Raw genomic sequence first — 17607 nt, forward strand, 5'->3', positions numbered from 1 at the left:
TGTATGTATTTATGAAATGTTTGGGAAATAAGAATTTCCAGTTGTATTCTTAATAGGTGTGTAAGGAATTGGTCGACACCTATTAGGAAAATGATATGTGTGTAAGGAATTGGTCGACACACATATCTGGAAAACGAGAGTTTTTCCATGCGTGGTATATAGGATACTGCTCCTTCATTTATATCTACATGACTTCGAGCTTTTATGCGTATTAGGTGTGTAAGAAATTGGTCGACACCAGTATAAACTAATAGAGTGTGTAAGGAATTGGTCGATACTCAATATAGTACATTGTTTGAAGAAGGAGTTAGTTCCATATACATGATTGTTTATTTCTGTGATTTGGTTGTGTTTTAGTGTTAGGGAAAACATGAGTTATTTTCAAAGTCATTTCAATGATTACTTGAAAGTTAAATGTTTATTCCTACGGGGCACCCCTTTTAGGGATGATGTGCTCACCTATTCCCACTTTCAGTTTCAGAGACAGATCAGAGTTGCGCAGCTGAAGCTTCGAGGAGTTGATGTCTTTAGTTATTTAACTTCGGATATGTTTATTGTGTTGCATATTATATTTGTAAACCAAATGACTATTGTATATATGTACCATTTGAGAGAAGTTCTTGTATTTATATATTTCTGAGCGGGGCTAGTTTTGGGTTAAGTTTTGTAGAAGATTTCTTAATTGATTGCTTAAGTAAATGGTTTAGATTTTTGGTTCCTCTTATTTAGTTAATCTCTTGGATTAGTCAGCTGCTAGCTTAGGGGGCGCTACAATAAACTTTTGCAACTAACCTTGCCATGTAGCGTACTTGATTCACCGAAGATCCTTCTTTCTTATCATATACCCACTTGCACCCTATGACCTTCTTACCGTTCGGAAGCTTCTTAAGAATCCATGTGCCATTCTTGTCAAGGGACTCCATCTCATCCTGCATTGCACCTTCCCATTTCTTACACTCTGCACTGTGTACATCTTCTCAATGGGAAGTAGAAGTACCATCTTCAACAACTGGTAATGCATAATCAACAAAATCATTCATCCAACCAGGTTTCCTGGTTGATCTTCTCGGTTTGCTGGTTTCTATGGTCTCCATGACCGTAGCTTACGTATCTTCTATTCACTCGTGTTCCTCTTATACACCAGCGTCGCTATCATTTGGAACTTCATTAGCTACTTGTCTTGCAGACCCAATGTCTTCAGAAGTGTTCTGAACAGATACAAACTTAACTGGAATTGGTGGAGTTGTATCAATCTCCACCTGCTGCAAAGGCTCACTAGTAATGGTGCTTCTGTCCTCCACCTGCCGATAACCCCAATACTTTACCATAGACATCTCATCGAACGTGACATATCTACTCATGACTACCTTCTTTTCAACTGGATTCCAAATCTTGAACCCTTTCACTCCACCTTTCATACCCACAAAGATTCCTTTCACGGCACGGCTATCAAGCTTGTTTTCACTAACATGATACCACGCATGACAACCAAAGATATGAAGTGAGTCATAGTCATAAGTTGGTTTACCAAACCATTTCTCCATAGGAGTTTTACCTTCTAATGCAGTTGATGGCAACCTATTAATGAGGAAGCACGCATACGTAACTGCCTCAGCCCAAAATGCTTTACCTAATCCAGCATTAGATAACATACATCGTACCTTCTCCAGCAAAGTATGATTCATGCGTTCAGCTACCCCATTTTGTTGCGGTGTCTTCTTAAATGTGAAGTGTCTCTTTATCCCCTCATCCTGACATACTTGCAAGAACGGATCACTTTTGTACTCTCCACCATTGTCCGAACGTAGTACTTTGATCTTTCTGCCAGTTTGAGTCTCGGTTGCCTTTTTCCACCTCACAAAGATTTATGGGACCTCATCCTTATTCCTCATGGTGTACACCCATACGCGCCTAGAATAATCATTAATGAATGACACAAACCAATGTTTCCTTCCCAATGATGCATTCTTGGAAGGACCCTAAACATATGAGTGAACATAGTCAAGAACTCCACTAGTATAGTGGATAGTTGTGCCAAAGCTTGTTCTTGTTTTCTTTCCCTTTACACAATGTTCACAAAATGCTAACTTGCAGGAAATAACACCTTTCAACAAGTCTTGTTGAATCAACCTATCCAGCGAATTCGCACCTGGATGTGCAAGTCTCATGTGTCATAGCTTCGTCTTCTCGGTAGCTGCATCTTCGATGTGTTCACAAATAGACAAATTCCCTGTTGTAGTACTCCCAATCAAGTAGTACAAATTATAATGACGTGTGCGCTTCATGATTACGAGCGGATGATTCTTCTTCTTTATCAGCTAAGCGAGTTTCTAACTCTGCAATTTTCTTTTGATACTATTTCACTTTCTCTGCGAAGTATCACCAAATGAGTTAAAATAATAGACAATAATCTTAAGAGTACGAGTGAAGATCAAAGAACAACAAATGACCTTCATAATTGGAAATAATGTCTGCGACCAATGTGGAATGCTCAGTTTGAAGGCTAACACATACACCTAAATTGTTTCTAGCATCGTTCAGAACTCTAGCATCCCAATTAAATTCAACCTCACTTTCTATAAGGAGTTGAGATCGAATTAAGTTTCCTTCCTCGATAAGCGTGTCCCTCTCACGAAAAGCTGAATCACGTTTTATTTTAACTCAAATAATAGATTCTTGAAAATGTTCTAGTGATTTTGCACCCTTAAGAGCGATTTCATCCTTTTCAATAATAAGTTTGTTTTTCTTCGCCTCCAATACTTGAACTGCTTCCCTCCTCTCATAAAAACGTCGTTTAAAACTATTGGCAGAGGATAATGCACTTCTATGGCATTGTATAAGGTAATATATTCAACGATAATGCCCATCCGATCCCGGAACTTGAGTTGTGGAGATTTGGGGTGAGAATTAAACGATAATGCCCATCCGGGAGAGATACCTTAAATTTTCAGTCTAAGATAGTAATCTTAGATTGAGAGGCTAAGGTGAGAAAGGCTCTCCCAAGGAGTGCATAAACTCGATCAGGGCGTCGAGGTACACGGTTGAGTCAAGAGTGCCCGGGGCGTCTGGAGCGTACCTTGCCACTCTTGACAAGTCCTGACTATGATGCACTCGGTCCGAAGATACCCCACTTAGGGTGAAGTCTTGTAGATGAAAGGTTACAAGACTGCGAAATCAACTGGTTGTTGAAAAACTGGATGGGAAGAGCCATAATCTTAACCCGATACAGGTAAGATTCCTTGAAGTGGCAACCAGGGGGAAGATAAGGACGACACCCTCCATTAGGGAGCTGAATTGTGTCAAAAGTCGTAAATGTCACAAGACTTTTAGCTCGTACGAGTATTAAGACTTGTGATATTTATGCGAATTAACCTGAAGAGGAAATAATATAAGAAAATGATAAGACGAGATCAATGGGTCAATACACTACGGTGTAAAGACTGCCTGCGATTTCGTCGCACATAAACAGAGGCAGCGTAAGACCTTTACATAGGAAGGAAAAAATACGACCTCATAGATAATACAAAAAAAAAATTATTCATGTTCCACATGTGCTCGCACCAAGAGAAGTTTATGATAGAGGATAACAATCATACTTGGTCTATCAAGATATGCCAAATAACAAGAGGCAAGAATGGGAATGCAAAGGAAGTGTTATTTGCCCCATTTTGACAGTCTTATATGCGTATGAAGAGGTCAAAAATACGAAGAAGCAAAGAAAAGAAGATTTACATTAAAAGATGAAAGTTGAATTTACAACAAAATATTACAACAAGAAGAAGCGATCAATTTTCATCTTCCTCATTTCGCTCAGTTTCAGAATCACTAGTTTCTTCTTCAGAATCTTCTTCTCCATCAGTAACTTGGATGTCAGGAATGGGTACATTTTCAGGAATCACCGGAAAACTGTACTTTGACAAAGGAATACCATTCTCCAGACAAACTCTTTTAACAGCAGCCTCACGAGAACGATTAGCATCGTTACTATTTTTGGATTAAGTTGAACCAATTTCCTTCAATTGCTGATACTTGGAGTTATGAGCGGATGATTCTTCTTCTTTAGCAGCTAAGCGAGTTTCTAACTCTGCAATTTTCTTTTGATACTATTTCACTTTCTCTGCGAAGTATCACCAAATGAGTTAAAATAATAAACAATAATCTTAAGAGTACGAGTGAAGATCAAAGAACAACAAATGACCTTCATAATTGGAAATAATGTCTGCGACCAATGTGGAATGATCAGTTTGAAGGCTAACATTTACACCTAAATTTTTTCTAGCATCGTTCAGAACTCTAGCATCCCAATTGAATTCATCCTCACTTTCTATAAGGAGTTGAGATCGAATTAAGTTTCCTTCCTCGATAAGCATGTCCCTCTCACGAAAAGCTGAATCACTTTTTATTTTAACTCAAATAATAGATTCTTGAAAATGTTCTAGTGCTTTTGCACCCCTAAGAGCGATTCATCTTTTTCAATAATAAGTTTGTTTTTCTTCTCCTCCAATACTTGAACTGCTTCCCTCCTCTCATAAAAACGTCGTTTAAAACTATTGGCAGAGGATCATGAACTTCTATGGCATTGTATAAGGTAGTATATTAAACTATAATGCCCATCCGATCCCGGAACTTGAGTTGTGGAGATTTGGGGTGAGAATTAAACGATAATGCCCATCCGGGAGAGATACCTTAAATTTTCAGTCTAAGATAGTAATCTTAGATTGAGAGGCTAAGGTGAGAAAGGCTCTCCCAAGGAGTGCAGAAACTCGATCAGGGCGTCGAGGTACACGGTTGAGTCAAGAGTGCCGGGGTGTCTGGAGCGTACCTTGCCACTCTTGACAAGTCCTGACTATGATGCACTCGGTCCGAACATACCCCACTTAGGGTGCAGTCTTGTAGTTGAAAGGTTACAAGACTGCGAAATCAACTGGTTGTTGAAAAAACTGGATGGGAAGAGCCATAATCTTAACCCGATACAGGTAAGATTCCTTGAAGGGGCAACCAGGGGGAAGATAAGGACGACACCCTCCATTAGGGAGCTGAATTGTGTCAAAAGTCGTAAATGTCACAAGACTTTTAGCTCGTACGAGTATTAAGACTTGTGATATTTATGCGAATTAACCTGAAGAGGAAATAATATAAGAAAATGATAAGACGAGATCAATGCGTCAATACACTACGGTGTAAAGACTGCCTGCGATTTCGTCGCACATAAACAGAGGCAACGTAAGACCTTTACATACAAAGGAAAAAATACGACCTCATAGATAATACAATAAAAAAAATTATTCATGTTCCACATGTGCTCGCACCAAGAGAAGTTTATGATAGAGGATAACAATCATACTTGGTCTATTAAGATATGCCAAATAACAAGAGGCAAGAATGGGAATGCAAAGGAAGTGTTATTTGCCCCATTTTGACAGTCTTATATGGGTATGAAGAGGTCAAAAATACGAAGCCAAGAAAAGAAGATTTACATTATAAAGATGAAAGCAGAATTTACAACAAAATATTACAACAAGAAGAAGCGATCAATTTTCATCTGCCTCATTTCGCTCAGTTTCGGAATCACTAGTTTCTTCTTCAGAATCTTCTTCTCCATCAGTAACTTGGATGTCAGGAATGGGTACATTTTCAGGAATCACCGGAAAACTGTACTTTGACAAAGGAATACCATTCTCCAGACAAACTCTTTTAACAACAGCCTCACGAGAACGATTAGCATCGTTACTATTATTTTGGATTAAGTTGAACCAATTTTCCTTCAATTGCTGATACTTGGAGTTATGAGCGGATGATTCTTCTTCTTTAGCAGCTAAGCGAGTTTCTAACTCTGCAATTTTCTTTTGATACTATTTCACTTTCTCTGCGAAGTATCACCAAATGAGTTAAAATAATAAACAATAATCTTAAGAGTACGAGTGAAGATCAAAGAACAACAAATGACCTTCATAATTGGAAATAATGTCTGCGACCAATGTGGAATGATCAGTTTGAAGGCTAACATTTACACCTAAATTGTTTCTAGCATCGTTCAGAACTCTAGCATCCTAATTGAATTCATCCTCACTTTCTATAAGGAGTTGAGATCGAATTAAGTTTCCTTCCTCGATAAGCATGTCCCTCTCACAAAAAGCTGAATCACGTTTTATTTTAACTCAAATAATAGATTCTTGAAAATGTTCTAGTGCTTTTGCACCCCTAAGAGCGATTCATCTTTTTCAATAATAAGTTTGTTTTTCTTCGCCTCCAATACTTGAACTGCTTCCCTCCTCTCATAAAAACGTCGTTTAAAACTATTGGCAGAGGATAATGCACTTCTATGGCATTGTATAAGGTAGTATATTAAACTATAATGCCCATCCGATCCCGGAACTTGAGTTGTGGAGATTTGGGGTGAGAATTAAACGATAATGCCCATCCGGGAGAGATACCTTAAATTTTCAGTCTAAGATAGTAATCTTAGATTGAGAGGCTAAGGTGAGAAAGGCTCTCCCAAGGAGTGCAGAAACTCGATCAGGGCGTCGAGGTACACGGTTGAGTCAAGAGTGCCCGGGGTGTCTGGAGCGTACCTTGCCACTCTTGACAAGTCCTGACTATGATGCACTCGGTCCGAACATACCCCACTTAGGGTGCAGTCTTGTAGTTGAAAGGTTACAAGACTGCAAAATCAACTGGTTGTTGAAAAAACTGGATGGGAAGAGCCATAATCTTAACCCGATACAGGTAAGATTCCTTGAAGGGGCAACCAGGGGGAAGATAAGGACGACACCCTCCATTAGGGAGCTGAATTGTGTCAAAAGTCGTAAATGTCACAAGACTTTTAGCTCGTACGAGTATTAAGACTTGTGATATTTATGCGAATTAACCTGAAGAGGAAATAATATAAGAAAATGATAAGACGAGATCAATGCGTCAATACACTACGGTGTAAAGACTGCCTGCGATTTCGTCGCACATAAACAGAGGCAACGTAAGACCTTTACATACAAAGGAAAAAATACGACCTCATAGATAATACAATAAAAAAAATTATTCATGTTCCACATGTGCTCGCACCAAGAGAAGTTTATGATAGAGGATAACAATCATACTTGGTCTATTAAGATATGCCAAATAACAAGAGGCAAGAATGGGAATGCAAAGGAAGTGTTATTTGCCCCATTTTGACAGTCTTATATGGGTATGAAGAGGTCAAAAATACGAAGCCAAGAAAAGAAGATTTACATTATAAAGATGAAAGCAGAATTTACAACAAAATATTACAACAAGAAGAAGCGATCAATTTTCATCTGCCTCATTTCGCTCAGTTTCAGAATCACTAGTTTCTTCTTCAGAATCTTCTTCTCCATCAGTAACTTGGATGTCAGGAATGGGTACATTTTCAGGAATCACCGGAAAACTGTACTTTGCCAAAGGAATACCATTCTCCAGACAAAATCTTTTAACAACAGCCTCACAAGAACGATTAGCATCGTTACTATTATTTTGGATTAAGTTGAACCAATTTTCCTTCAATTGCTGATACTTGGAGTTATGAGCGGATGATTTTTCTTCTTTAGCAGCTAAGCGAGTTTCTAACTCTGCAATTTTCTTTTGATACTATTTCACTTTCTCTGCGAAGTATCACCAAATGAGTTAAAATAATAAACAATAATATTAAGAGTACGAGTGAAGATCAAAGAACAACAAATGACCTTCATAATTGGAAATAATGTCTGCGACCAATGTGGAATGATCAGTTTGAAGGCTAACATTTACACCTAAATTGTTTCTAGCATCGTTCAGAACTCTAGCATCCCAATTGAATTCATCCTCACTTTCTATAAGGAGTTGAGATCGAATTAAGTTTCCTTCCTCGATAAGCATGTCCCTCTCACGAAAAGCTGAATCACGTTTTATTTTAACTCAAATAATAGATTCTTGAAAATGTTCTAGTGCTTTTGCACCCCTAAGAGCGATTCATCTTTTTCAATAATAAGTTTGTTTTTCTTCGCCTCCAATACTTGAATTGCTTCTCTCCTCTCATAAAAACGTCGTTTAAAACTATTAGCAGAGGATAATGCACTTCTATGGCATTGTATAAGGTAGTATATTAAACTATAATGACCATCCGATCCCGGAACTTGAGTTGTGGAGATTTGGGGTGAGAATTAAACGATAATGCCCATCCGGGAGAGATACCTTAAATTTTCAGTCTAAGATAGTAATCTTAGATTGAGAGGCTAAGGTGAGAAAGGCTCTCCCAAGGAGTGCAGAAACTAGATCAGGGCGTCGAGGTACACGGTTGAGTCAAGAGTGCCCGGGGTGTCTGGAGCGTACCTTGCCACTCTTGACAAGTCCTGACTATGATGCACTCGGTCCGAACATACCCCACTTAGGGTGCAGTCTTGTAGTTGAAAGGTTACAAGACTGCGAAATCAACTGGTTGTTGAAAAAACTGGATGGGAAGAGCCATAATCTTAACCCGATACAAGTAAGATTCCTTGAAGGGGCAACCAGGGGGAAGATAAGGACGACACCCTCCATTAGGGAGCTGAATTGTGTCAAAAGTCGTAAATGTCACAAGACTTTTAGCTCGTACGAGTATTAAGACTTGTGATATTTATGCGAATTAACCTGAAGAGTAAATAATATAAGAAAATGATAAGACGAGATCAATGCGTCAATACACTACGGTGTAAAGACTGCCTGCGATTTCGTCACACATAAACAGAGGTAACGTAAGACCTTTACATACAAAGGAAAAAATACGACCTCATAGATAATACAATAAAAAAAATTATTCATGTTCAACATGTGCTCGCACCAAGATAAGTTTATGATAGAGGATAAAAATCATACTTGGTCTATCAAGATATTCCAAATAACAAGAGGAAAGAATGGGAATGCAAAGGAAGTGTTATTTGCCCCATTTTGACAGTCTTATATGGGTATGAAGAGGTCAAAAATATGAAGCAAAGAAAAGAAGATTTACATTAAAAATATGAAAGCTGAATTTACAAGAATTTACAACAAAATATTACAACAACAAGAAGCGATCAATTTTCATCTGCCTCATTTCGCTCAGTTTCAGAATCACTAGTTTCTTCTTCAGAATCTTCTTCTCCATCAGTAACTTGGATGTCAGGAATGGGTACATTTTCAGGAATCACCGGAAAACTGTACTTTGACAAAGGAATACCATTCTCCAGACAAACTCTTTTAACAACCGCCCCACGAGAACGATTAGCATCGTTACTATTATTTTGGATTAAGTTGAACCAATTTTCCTTCAATTGCTGATACTTGGAGTTATGAGCGGATGATTCTTCTTCTTTAGCAGCTAAGCGAGTTTCTAACTCTGCAATTTTCTTTTGATACTATTTCACTTTCTCTGCGAAGTATCACCAAATGAGTTAAAATAATAAACAATAATCTTAAGAGTACGAGTGAAGATCAAAGAACAACAAATGACCTTCATAATTGGAAATAATGTCTGCGACCAATGTGGAATGATCAGTTTGAAGGCTAACATTTACACCTAAATTTTTTCTAGCATCGTTCAGAACTCTAGCATCCCAATTGAATTCATCCTCACTTTCTATAAGGAGTTGAGATCGAATTAAGTTTCCTTCCTCGATAAGCATGTCCCTCTCACGAAAAGCTGAATCACTTTTTATTTTAACTCAAATAATAGATTCTTGAAAATGTTCTAGTGCTTTTGCACCCCTAAGAGCGATTCATCTTTTTCAATAATAAGTTTGTTTTTCTTCGCCTCCAATACTTGAACTGCTTCCCTCCTCTCATAAAAACGTCGTTTAAAACTATTGGCAGAGGATCATGAACTTCTATGGCATTGTATAAGGTAGTATATTAAACTATAATGCCCATCCGATCCCGGAACTTGAGTTGTGGAGATTTGGGGTGAGAATTAAACGATAATGCCCATCCGGGAGAGATACCTTAAATTTTCAGTCTAAGATAGTAATCTTAGATTGAGAGGCTAAGGTGAGAAAGGCTCTCCCAAGGAGTGCAAACTCGATCAGGGCGTCGAGGTACACGGTTGAGTCAAGAGTGCCCGGGCGTCTGGAGCGTACCTTGCCACTCTTGACAAGTCCTGACTATGATGCACTCGGTCCGAAGATACCCCACTTAGGGTGAAGTCTTGTAGTTGAAAGGTTACAAGACTGCGAAATCAACTGGTTGTTGAAAAACTGGATGGGAAGAGCCATAATCTTAACCCGATACAGGTAAGATTCCTTGAAGGGGCAACCAGGGGGAAGATAAGGACGACACCCTCCATTAGGGAGCTGAATTGTGTCAAAAGTCGTAAATGTCACAAGACTTTTAGCTCGTACGAGTATTAAGACTTGTGATATTTATGCGAATTAACCTGAAGAGGAAATAATATAAGAAAATGATAAGACGAGATCAATGGGTCAATACACTACGGTGTAAAGACTGCCTGCGATTTCGTCGCACATAAACAGAGGCAGCGTAAGACCTTTACATACGAAGGAAAAAATACGACCTCATAGATAATACAAGAAAAAAAATTATTCATGTTCCACATGTGCTCGCACCAAGAGAAGTTTATGATAGAGGATAACAATCATACTTGGTCTATCAAGATATGCCAAATAACAAGAGGCAAGAATGGGAATGCAAAGGAAGTGTTATTTGCCCCATTTTGACAGTCTTATATGCGTATGAAGAGGTCAAAAATACGAAGCAAAGAAAAGAAGATTTACATTAAAAAGATGAAAGTTGAATTTACAACAAAATATTACAACAAGAAGAAGCGATCAATTTTCATCTTCCTCATTTCGCTCAGTTTCAGAATCACTAGTTTCTTCTTCAGAATCTTCTTCTCCATCAGTAACTTGGATGTCAGGAATGGGTACATTTTCAGGAATCACCGGAAAACTGTACTTTGACAAAGGAATACCATTCTCCAGACAAACTCTTTTAACACAGCCTCACGAGAACGATTAGCATCGTTACTATTGTTTTGGATTAAGTTGAACCAATTTTCCTTCAATTGCTGATACTTGGAGTTACGAGCGGATGATTCTTCTTCTTTAGCAGCTAAGCGAGTTTCTAACTCTGCAATTTTCTTTTGATACTATTTCACTTTCTCTGCGAAGTATCACCAAATGAGTTAAAATAATAGACAATAATCTTAAGAGTACGAGTGAAGATCAAAGAACAACAAATGACCTTCATAATTGGAAATAATGTCTGCGACCAATGTGGAATGCTCAGTTTGAAGGCTACCATTTACACCTAAATTGTTTCTAGCATCGTTAAGAACTCTAGCATCCAAATTTAATTCAGCCTCACTTTCTATAAGGAGTTGAGATCGAATTAAGTTTCCTTCCTCGATAAGCTGAATCACATTTTATTTTAACTTCAATAATAGATTCTTGAAAATGTTCTAGTGCTTTTTCGCCTCCAATACTTGAACTGCTTCCCTCCTCTCATATAAACGTCGTTTAAAACTATTGACAGAGTATAATGCACTTCTATGGCATTGTTTAAGGGTAGTATATTTTGATCTTAACTCTTCTAAGCTAAGGTTTTCAAATCCTCGAGTAGATAATTATTTAAAGAGGAATTAAGGTGTTTTAAAAGGATTTCAGCATCGGGAAGATTAGTCGCTTCATCTGAAAGGTCATACAGGTATGCGAATATAACTAAGTAAGAAGTCCGAATGATCTCATAAAAAGAAAAAGAGTGAGAAAGTATAAGTTACATACCAATGAGTTCCTTGTTTCTTTCTCGAGTTTGGAGAACCAATTGAGAATTAGTTAAATTATCATTTCTAAGTTTTGTATTTTCGCTTGTAAGATTCGCATTCGCATCCGAAAGATTAGACTTCTCATGTCTCAAGAGATCGCATAAGATATGCGGGCATTCTGTGAAAATATAAAAGAAGCATTATAAGTAAAAGAATAAATATTAAGGAAAAGATAAAAGACAAATATTTGCAGAATATTACCAAGCCATTCATCGCGAACTGAAAATCTGGGTTTATCGCAGAGGCAGCTCCACGAAGAGAACGATCTTCCCAATTAGAAGCAGTACATATCTTTGAGACCATCTTGAAAGCACGATCCATTTCATCATCCTCAAGAGTAGCAAAAGCATCACCAGAAAAAGGATCATACAATTTCTTCGGATACAAATCGATAGATACCTCTTCTTCAGAATCAAAAGTGTCATCTGAAGATTTCGAGCTTAAGGAAAAATCATATCTCACACGCTTCTTAGAGACATCATCTTTAACGAAGTTATCTTGGATACAGATTTTGATATGGGTTTCTTACGCGAATAATAAAGATACGAAACAGAGGCAAATATTTTTAAAAATAGAAAAAAGTGTTTCTTACTTCCTTATTCTGCGAAGTTGATACCTTGCGCGAAGTACTGACCCTTTTGGCAGCCTGCGAAGGAAAAGAAATAAGAGATAAGAGGGAAAGTTATGAGAGGTTACAAATTGTATCAAGAGGATCACATACTACTACTTTCTTTTCCTCATTGTCGAGTAATTTAAACTCCCAAGGACGGTAAAGAGGGAAATCTTCGGGCAGAGGATTGTCAGAACCATCCGCAGCTTTACCAGATACAAAGGAACCTTCTAACATGACAGGGCAATTAAGCCAACTAGAATCATTGAATCTGCGAGCAGCTCGGTTAGAATTTGAATTCCAATCAACATCTCGCATAATTTTCTTATCTTCAGTGATGCCATCTACTCTTCTTATGCGAACAACCCATTGAGTTACGTTACTTTTCATAACAACGACGTAATAGTTATTAAATAAATTATCAAGGGCATACTCAGAGGGATCTATAATTTTATCACGATGATCCTCTTTTCGCACTTCATCAGGATAAGAATTTCCAAGACCAGCTGCGCGGCGAGCATACTCCAACGGTATCCTAATAGCATCACCACTCAGCTGAAATTTCCTCGTGCGAATCTATCATCAGCAAGAATTCTATAGAAGAGAGGAATCTCAGGGTTATATAGAGGAATTGGTAGAAATTGAAGTTGACCTAACACAACGATGATTTTTCGAGTATTCCATTGATCAGATTTGATTAGATCAAGGTTAAGTTTTGATGCGAAATCAAATGAAAGAGGAAGAGAAATTTTATAACCCCTCTGGTTGAATTCAGTTTTTAATCTGTTAATTTCGATCTCCATATTTTTACCAGCGGGAGCCATTGAAGAATGCGAATTAAGAGTACAAACTTGCAGATAAGGTGAAGAAGAATGAAAGAAATAAAAGAAGGAAAAAAATAGAAGAGAGTATATAGGAAAGTACGACCCGCTTTTCGAGATTTATTCTCATTAATGCGAAGAATTGAACGGATAGAAACATGCGGTTAAAAGGACGTGTCGGAAGATGAGTGGTTAAAAGGACAAGCGTACATGAAGAGAGCTTGAAATCAGGGATATTGTCGGTAAAATAAAACATAAAGGGACTAACATGTGCGATAACATAAGATGAAAGTTTATCATATCGCTCACTCTGAAGAATAAGCGAAATAAAAAGAGGCAAAATGTAGGAGTAAAATATCGCACAGTTAGTAATCAAGCGAAGTAAAGAATACAACCTAAGCGAAGTGCATCGCACACAGCAAAGTTGAGATGACGCACCAGATGACGTCAGCAAGGTCACGAGTAAAGTGTGAAGAACTGTGCGAAGAGGTAGCGAAGATGAGCAATTGTATATGAGCGAATGTGTCGCATAGTGATCCCGAAAATAATGGAGAGAGGTCATTACTTGTGGGGGTGTTCTCGAGTGAGTCTTGATCGATAAATAGAGAGAGAGAAAGTAAATCTAGGGCAAATAGATCATTGTAATAGTTAGATCAATCCTTGTAATTCTGTCTACATTTTATAATAAGAAGATGATTACCTAAAATTCTTATTGAGTGATAGTGGAATGTATTTGTCAGATTTATGACAACTACATAAAGGATATTATTAGCCAAAACTTCGACCAATAACTCACAGCTGAGAAATTCTGGAGATTTACATCAATGTGGAAGCTGAGGACAAACTTATAAGGATTTACACCCCTCAAATCTTATCAGAACTTAATCCAAGCTGAAGAATCCTCAAGCACAATATGTCTCGCTTTCCTTGAAAAAAAATCTGTTGGGCACTCTTGATCTCTAGAAATGCCTTGTTAAAAAGAAAAATTCTTTTCTTGTTTAATCCTTACTATAAACTATATTGAGAATGATGACGCAGGGTCCAGTTTGAGTGGACCAAAGTTACTACTGCTCATTCTCAACCTTGTTGGAATCCAACACCTCCTGACATAATCAAGATAAATGTTGATGCTGCTTTACGAAATGGCATAGTTTTTGCTTGTGCTGCAGGGAACTGTCAAGGAGAAATAATTGATTCTGTTGGCCATTCCTCTCCACCAGTTGTCGGCAAAGCAAATGGGTTTTCATTAGCAATAAAGGCACCTGACTGAATGTTTAGAAACACCACATTGAAATGCTACATATGTCGGTCCTCACAACCTTACACGTGTATGAAACGTACAATCACGCCCATTGAATGGAACATACCCCGTTAAATCATGTAATTGAAATAATCCTAAGAGCAACGACTAACCCTAAAAAAAATAAAAATAAAATCCTAACCCTAAACAACAACAACAACAAATCTCTTTTGTCTACAACACTGAATCATGGCTTCCGATATCATAGAAGTATCATCGGCATCAACCACAAAATGATTTCTCGTCTCAAAAAATTAAAATGATTTTTAAAAGTTTTTCCCAATCTTCTGACGTCGGAAAAGATTTTAACACAATTCCTTTCTTTTTCCGTCGCCTTTCTTTTTCTGAGCCTGGTTCGAAGAAGTACAAGTACTGCACTTCTGGAACTGGTAATGTATTAGGCAAAACATCGACCAGTTCACAGCTGACCAAATATTGGAGATTTACATCAATGTAGAAGCCCAGGGTATAGTGATACAGATGCTTACGACCCCATCAGAATGACACCCCTAAGTTTTATGGGCCGACAAATAGTACTGCACTTCAGGAAGCGATGTAAAATAGAAGAACAAACTTAACATAATTTTATAGTGACGATTTCCATCTTGATTACTCATCAACCTTATCAACTTCCATACCTGGAATGGCTTTTTAAAAGTTGCTGAAGCTCCGTCACTCTGTCCTTTGAACCTCCAATATAACCCCGCAGTTCCACGTTCAATAAGCTTTTACACAAATTCTACAAGACCAGAATGGCCAAACAGACTTTTGTCACTGATAATCGTGCAAGTAAGATGAACATCTATTATGCTTCTTCATTTGGAGGTTTCCTTTTCGGATGGAATCATCTTGATCAACGTAATTTTTACTATCATACCAAACTACACCTTTCTTATACCGTGATAGTTAACCCAAACCTTAGATTGTTCAACGGCTTTCCATTCTCTAAGGAATATATTTTCATCTTTCTAGGGCCATGAAAATTCAAAATTCTTGAGGTTAATTTATTTTAGGTCGTTTGGAAATCTTCACAGTTATCCAAGAGAAAAAACTCTTTCTCGGGGAAACATGTGTTAGGCCTATTCCCATTCACATGCTAAAAAAATGAAGTTTGGCATGTCATGTGGCATGGCAAATAAGTTTTTCCACTATGGTAGATATGGCAAATTTGACTAAAATCATGTATTTAATTGTGTTGAATGGAATCCTAATGAATAAAATATATATTTATATTTGTGTGGTGGGATATTTATAAAAATTTTAGTATTATAATATATTAAGTGGGACCCTATAGATATAAAAATATATTAGAAAAGTGAAAAAGTAGGAGAGAAGGAGAGATTATATATATATAAAATTACTTGGAGATAGTCTGACTATCGCTGGAGATGGTCTGACCATCGCTCGATGAAAAGACCATCGAGCGATGGAGTCTCCATCGCTCGATACAAATTCTATCGTGTATGCCTATTTGCCAGGACTGGCATATAGACATATGAGTTTGGCAGTTTGGCATACCCATAAGGAGTGCATATATGTTAAATATCATGTTTTGGCATGTGCATATGAAGATGCCTTAGTGATATGGTTATTCTCAAGAATAGACAACTAACACCAGAGACTCATTAGAACATGTCATACAAATACATGCAGCTCTACAGTTGTTTCAACCTCTTCGTTTCGTAACAGCTCTAAATGTTAAGCAAACTGTTGCGACCCAAAATTAACAACATCCGCATTTCCGTTGCCAAAATTTGTAATCACCAGGTTTCGCAAATTAGATTTCATCAACTCTTTCATTTTTTAAAGAAACTCTCAACCAGATCATCCTTTCCAAACCAGCCCTTGCTCTAAGATAGGACACAACAACAATCTTTCCATTTTTATTATATATATCGATAGAGACAACATTCTTCATTTTTATTATAGATATATAAATATAAATTGATAAGACAACAATATTCCGTTATATTATATCGGAATTATACAAGCAAACTCAGCCAGAGGAGTTTTTTATTCTCATACACGAGCAAAATAAAGACAATATCTCCAAATACCCAAGAAGTTCTGTTTATGCACAAACTTCAGGATTCTTAGCAAGGTAACGACCAACAATTTTGAAGGTCTCTCGAACCTTTTCAATTCGAGAATCCAATTCGTCTTCAACTTGGTCAACATCACCTTTTGGCACGAAATCGGTACTCATTTTTAGCTCCGATCCTCCACGTGCAGCAGGTTCAAATTTGCAATGCGTAACAACTATACCAACACTATCGTCTGCATCGGAATGAGACATAGTGCACCTGCACGTCAATTTTTCCATGTCGATTTCATCCAACTTCAGCTTCATTCCTGGAATGAAACCAAGAACAAGATGGAACATTAATTAGAACACGTACCCAGTTGGTGAAAAATCAGAACAACAAACTGTTTTCGTCAACAATATATTTATTTTTATTTTTGTGATCCAAAATGAGGATCGTAAAACCAAAGATAATAGAAGATGGGACAAGAAGAAAAGAGAATATACTAGGAGAAAAAGATTTAAATACTGGTGAACCGATCATCAAATATTTACATACCTTCAGCAAAGGTAATATACATGACGCTACCATCTGAGTCTATGTTAGCACTTGTTATTGCTTTTGGCACGATTTGGGGAAGCAAAGTATGGCCTTCCACGAATATAGCTCGAAAAAGCCTATCAGTGGAGACTGGGCTACTGGGGCTGTTATCGGCTGAACCTCCGTTTCCGGTGCTCATAAACAGAGGAACATGCACGTTGACATTAATGCTACCGTTATTCCCCATGTTTGTTTTTACAGGAACTTGATAAGAGAAAGAAAAGATTGAATGGCTAGCTACTAGTTGAAGTTGTCAAGATGATGAACTCCATAATTTGGTATTTATAGATATCAAAGTCACCTCCTTCATCTGTTTGTCTTACGAAATATTAATATAAAAATACAGTAATAATAATATTTTTCTATTAACAAGGTAGGTTCCGCGATAGATACCGTGCGATCCGAGAAAGTGCTGCATACATACACCTTCACAAGAAGATGCACATAAATACATGCTCGCCATTTCAATC

At 37.6% G+C, this 17607-nt stretch overlaps 1 protein-coding gene across 1 annotated transcript; it reads right to left on the reverse strand.

Annotated features, from left to right (window-relative positions):
* Positions 1-16494: 16494 nt before the first annotated feature.
* Positions 16495-17375, reverse strand: LOC113342822 (major allergen Pru ar 1-like). The gene is made up of 2 exons (XM_026587228.1): positions 17096-17375; positions 16495-16865 (listed from the first exon to the last, which is right to left on the reverse strand). The coding sequence occupies exons 1-2, from the start codon at positions 17322-17324 to the stop codon at positions 16585-16587; spliced, it is 510 nt and encodes a 169-aa protein (XP_026443013.1). The 5' UTR covers positions 17325-17375; the 3' UTR covers positions 16495-16584.
* Between the last annotated feature and the right edge of the window lie 232 nt (positions 17376-17607).

This window comes from Papaver somniferum, unplaced genomic scaffold, assembly GCF_003573695.1.
Source record: "Papaver somniferum cultivar HN1 unplaced genomic scaffold, ASM357369v1 unplaced-scaffold_48, whole genome shotgun sequence".
NCBI lineage: Eukaryota > Viridiplantae > Streptophyta > Magnoliopsida > Ranunculales > Papaveraceae > Papaver > Papaver somniferum.

What these genes read in the sequence shown, in the direction of transcription:
- LOC113342822 (XM_026587228.1), bottom strand. Translation starts at nt 17,324, where the DNA reads ATGGGGAATAACGGTAGCATTAATGTCAACGTGCATGTTCCTCTGTTT. An exon ending in GTATATTACCTTTGCTGAAG is followed by an intron (nt 16,866 to 17,095) that starts GTATGTAAATAT and finishes GTTTCATTCCAG; the next exon opens with GAATGAAGCTGAAGTTGGAT.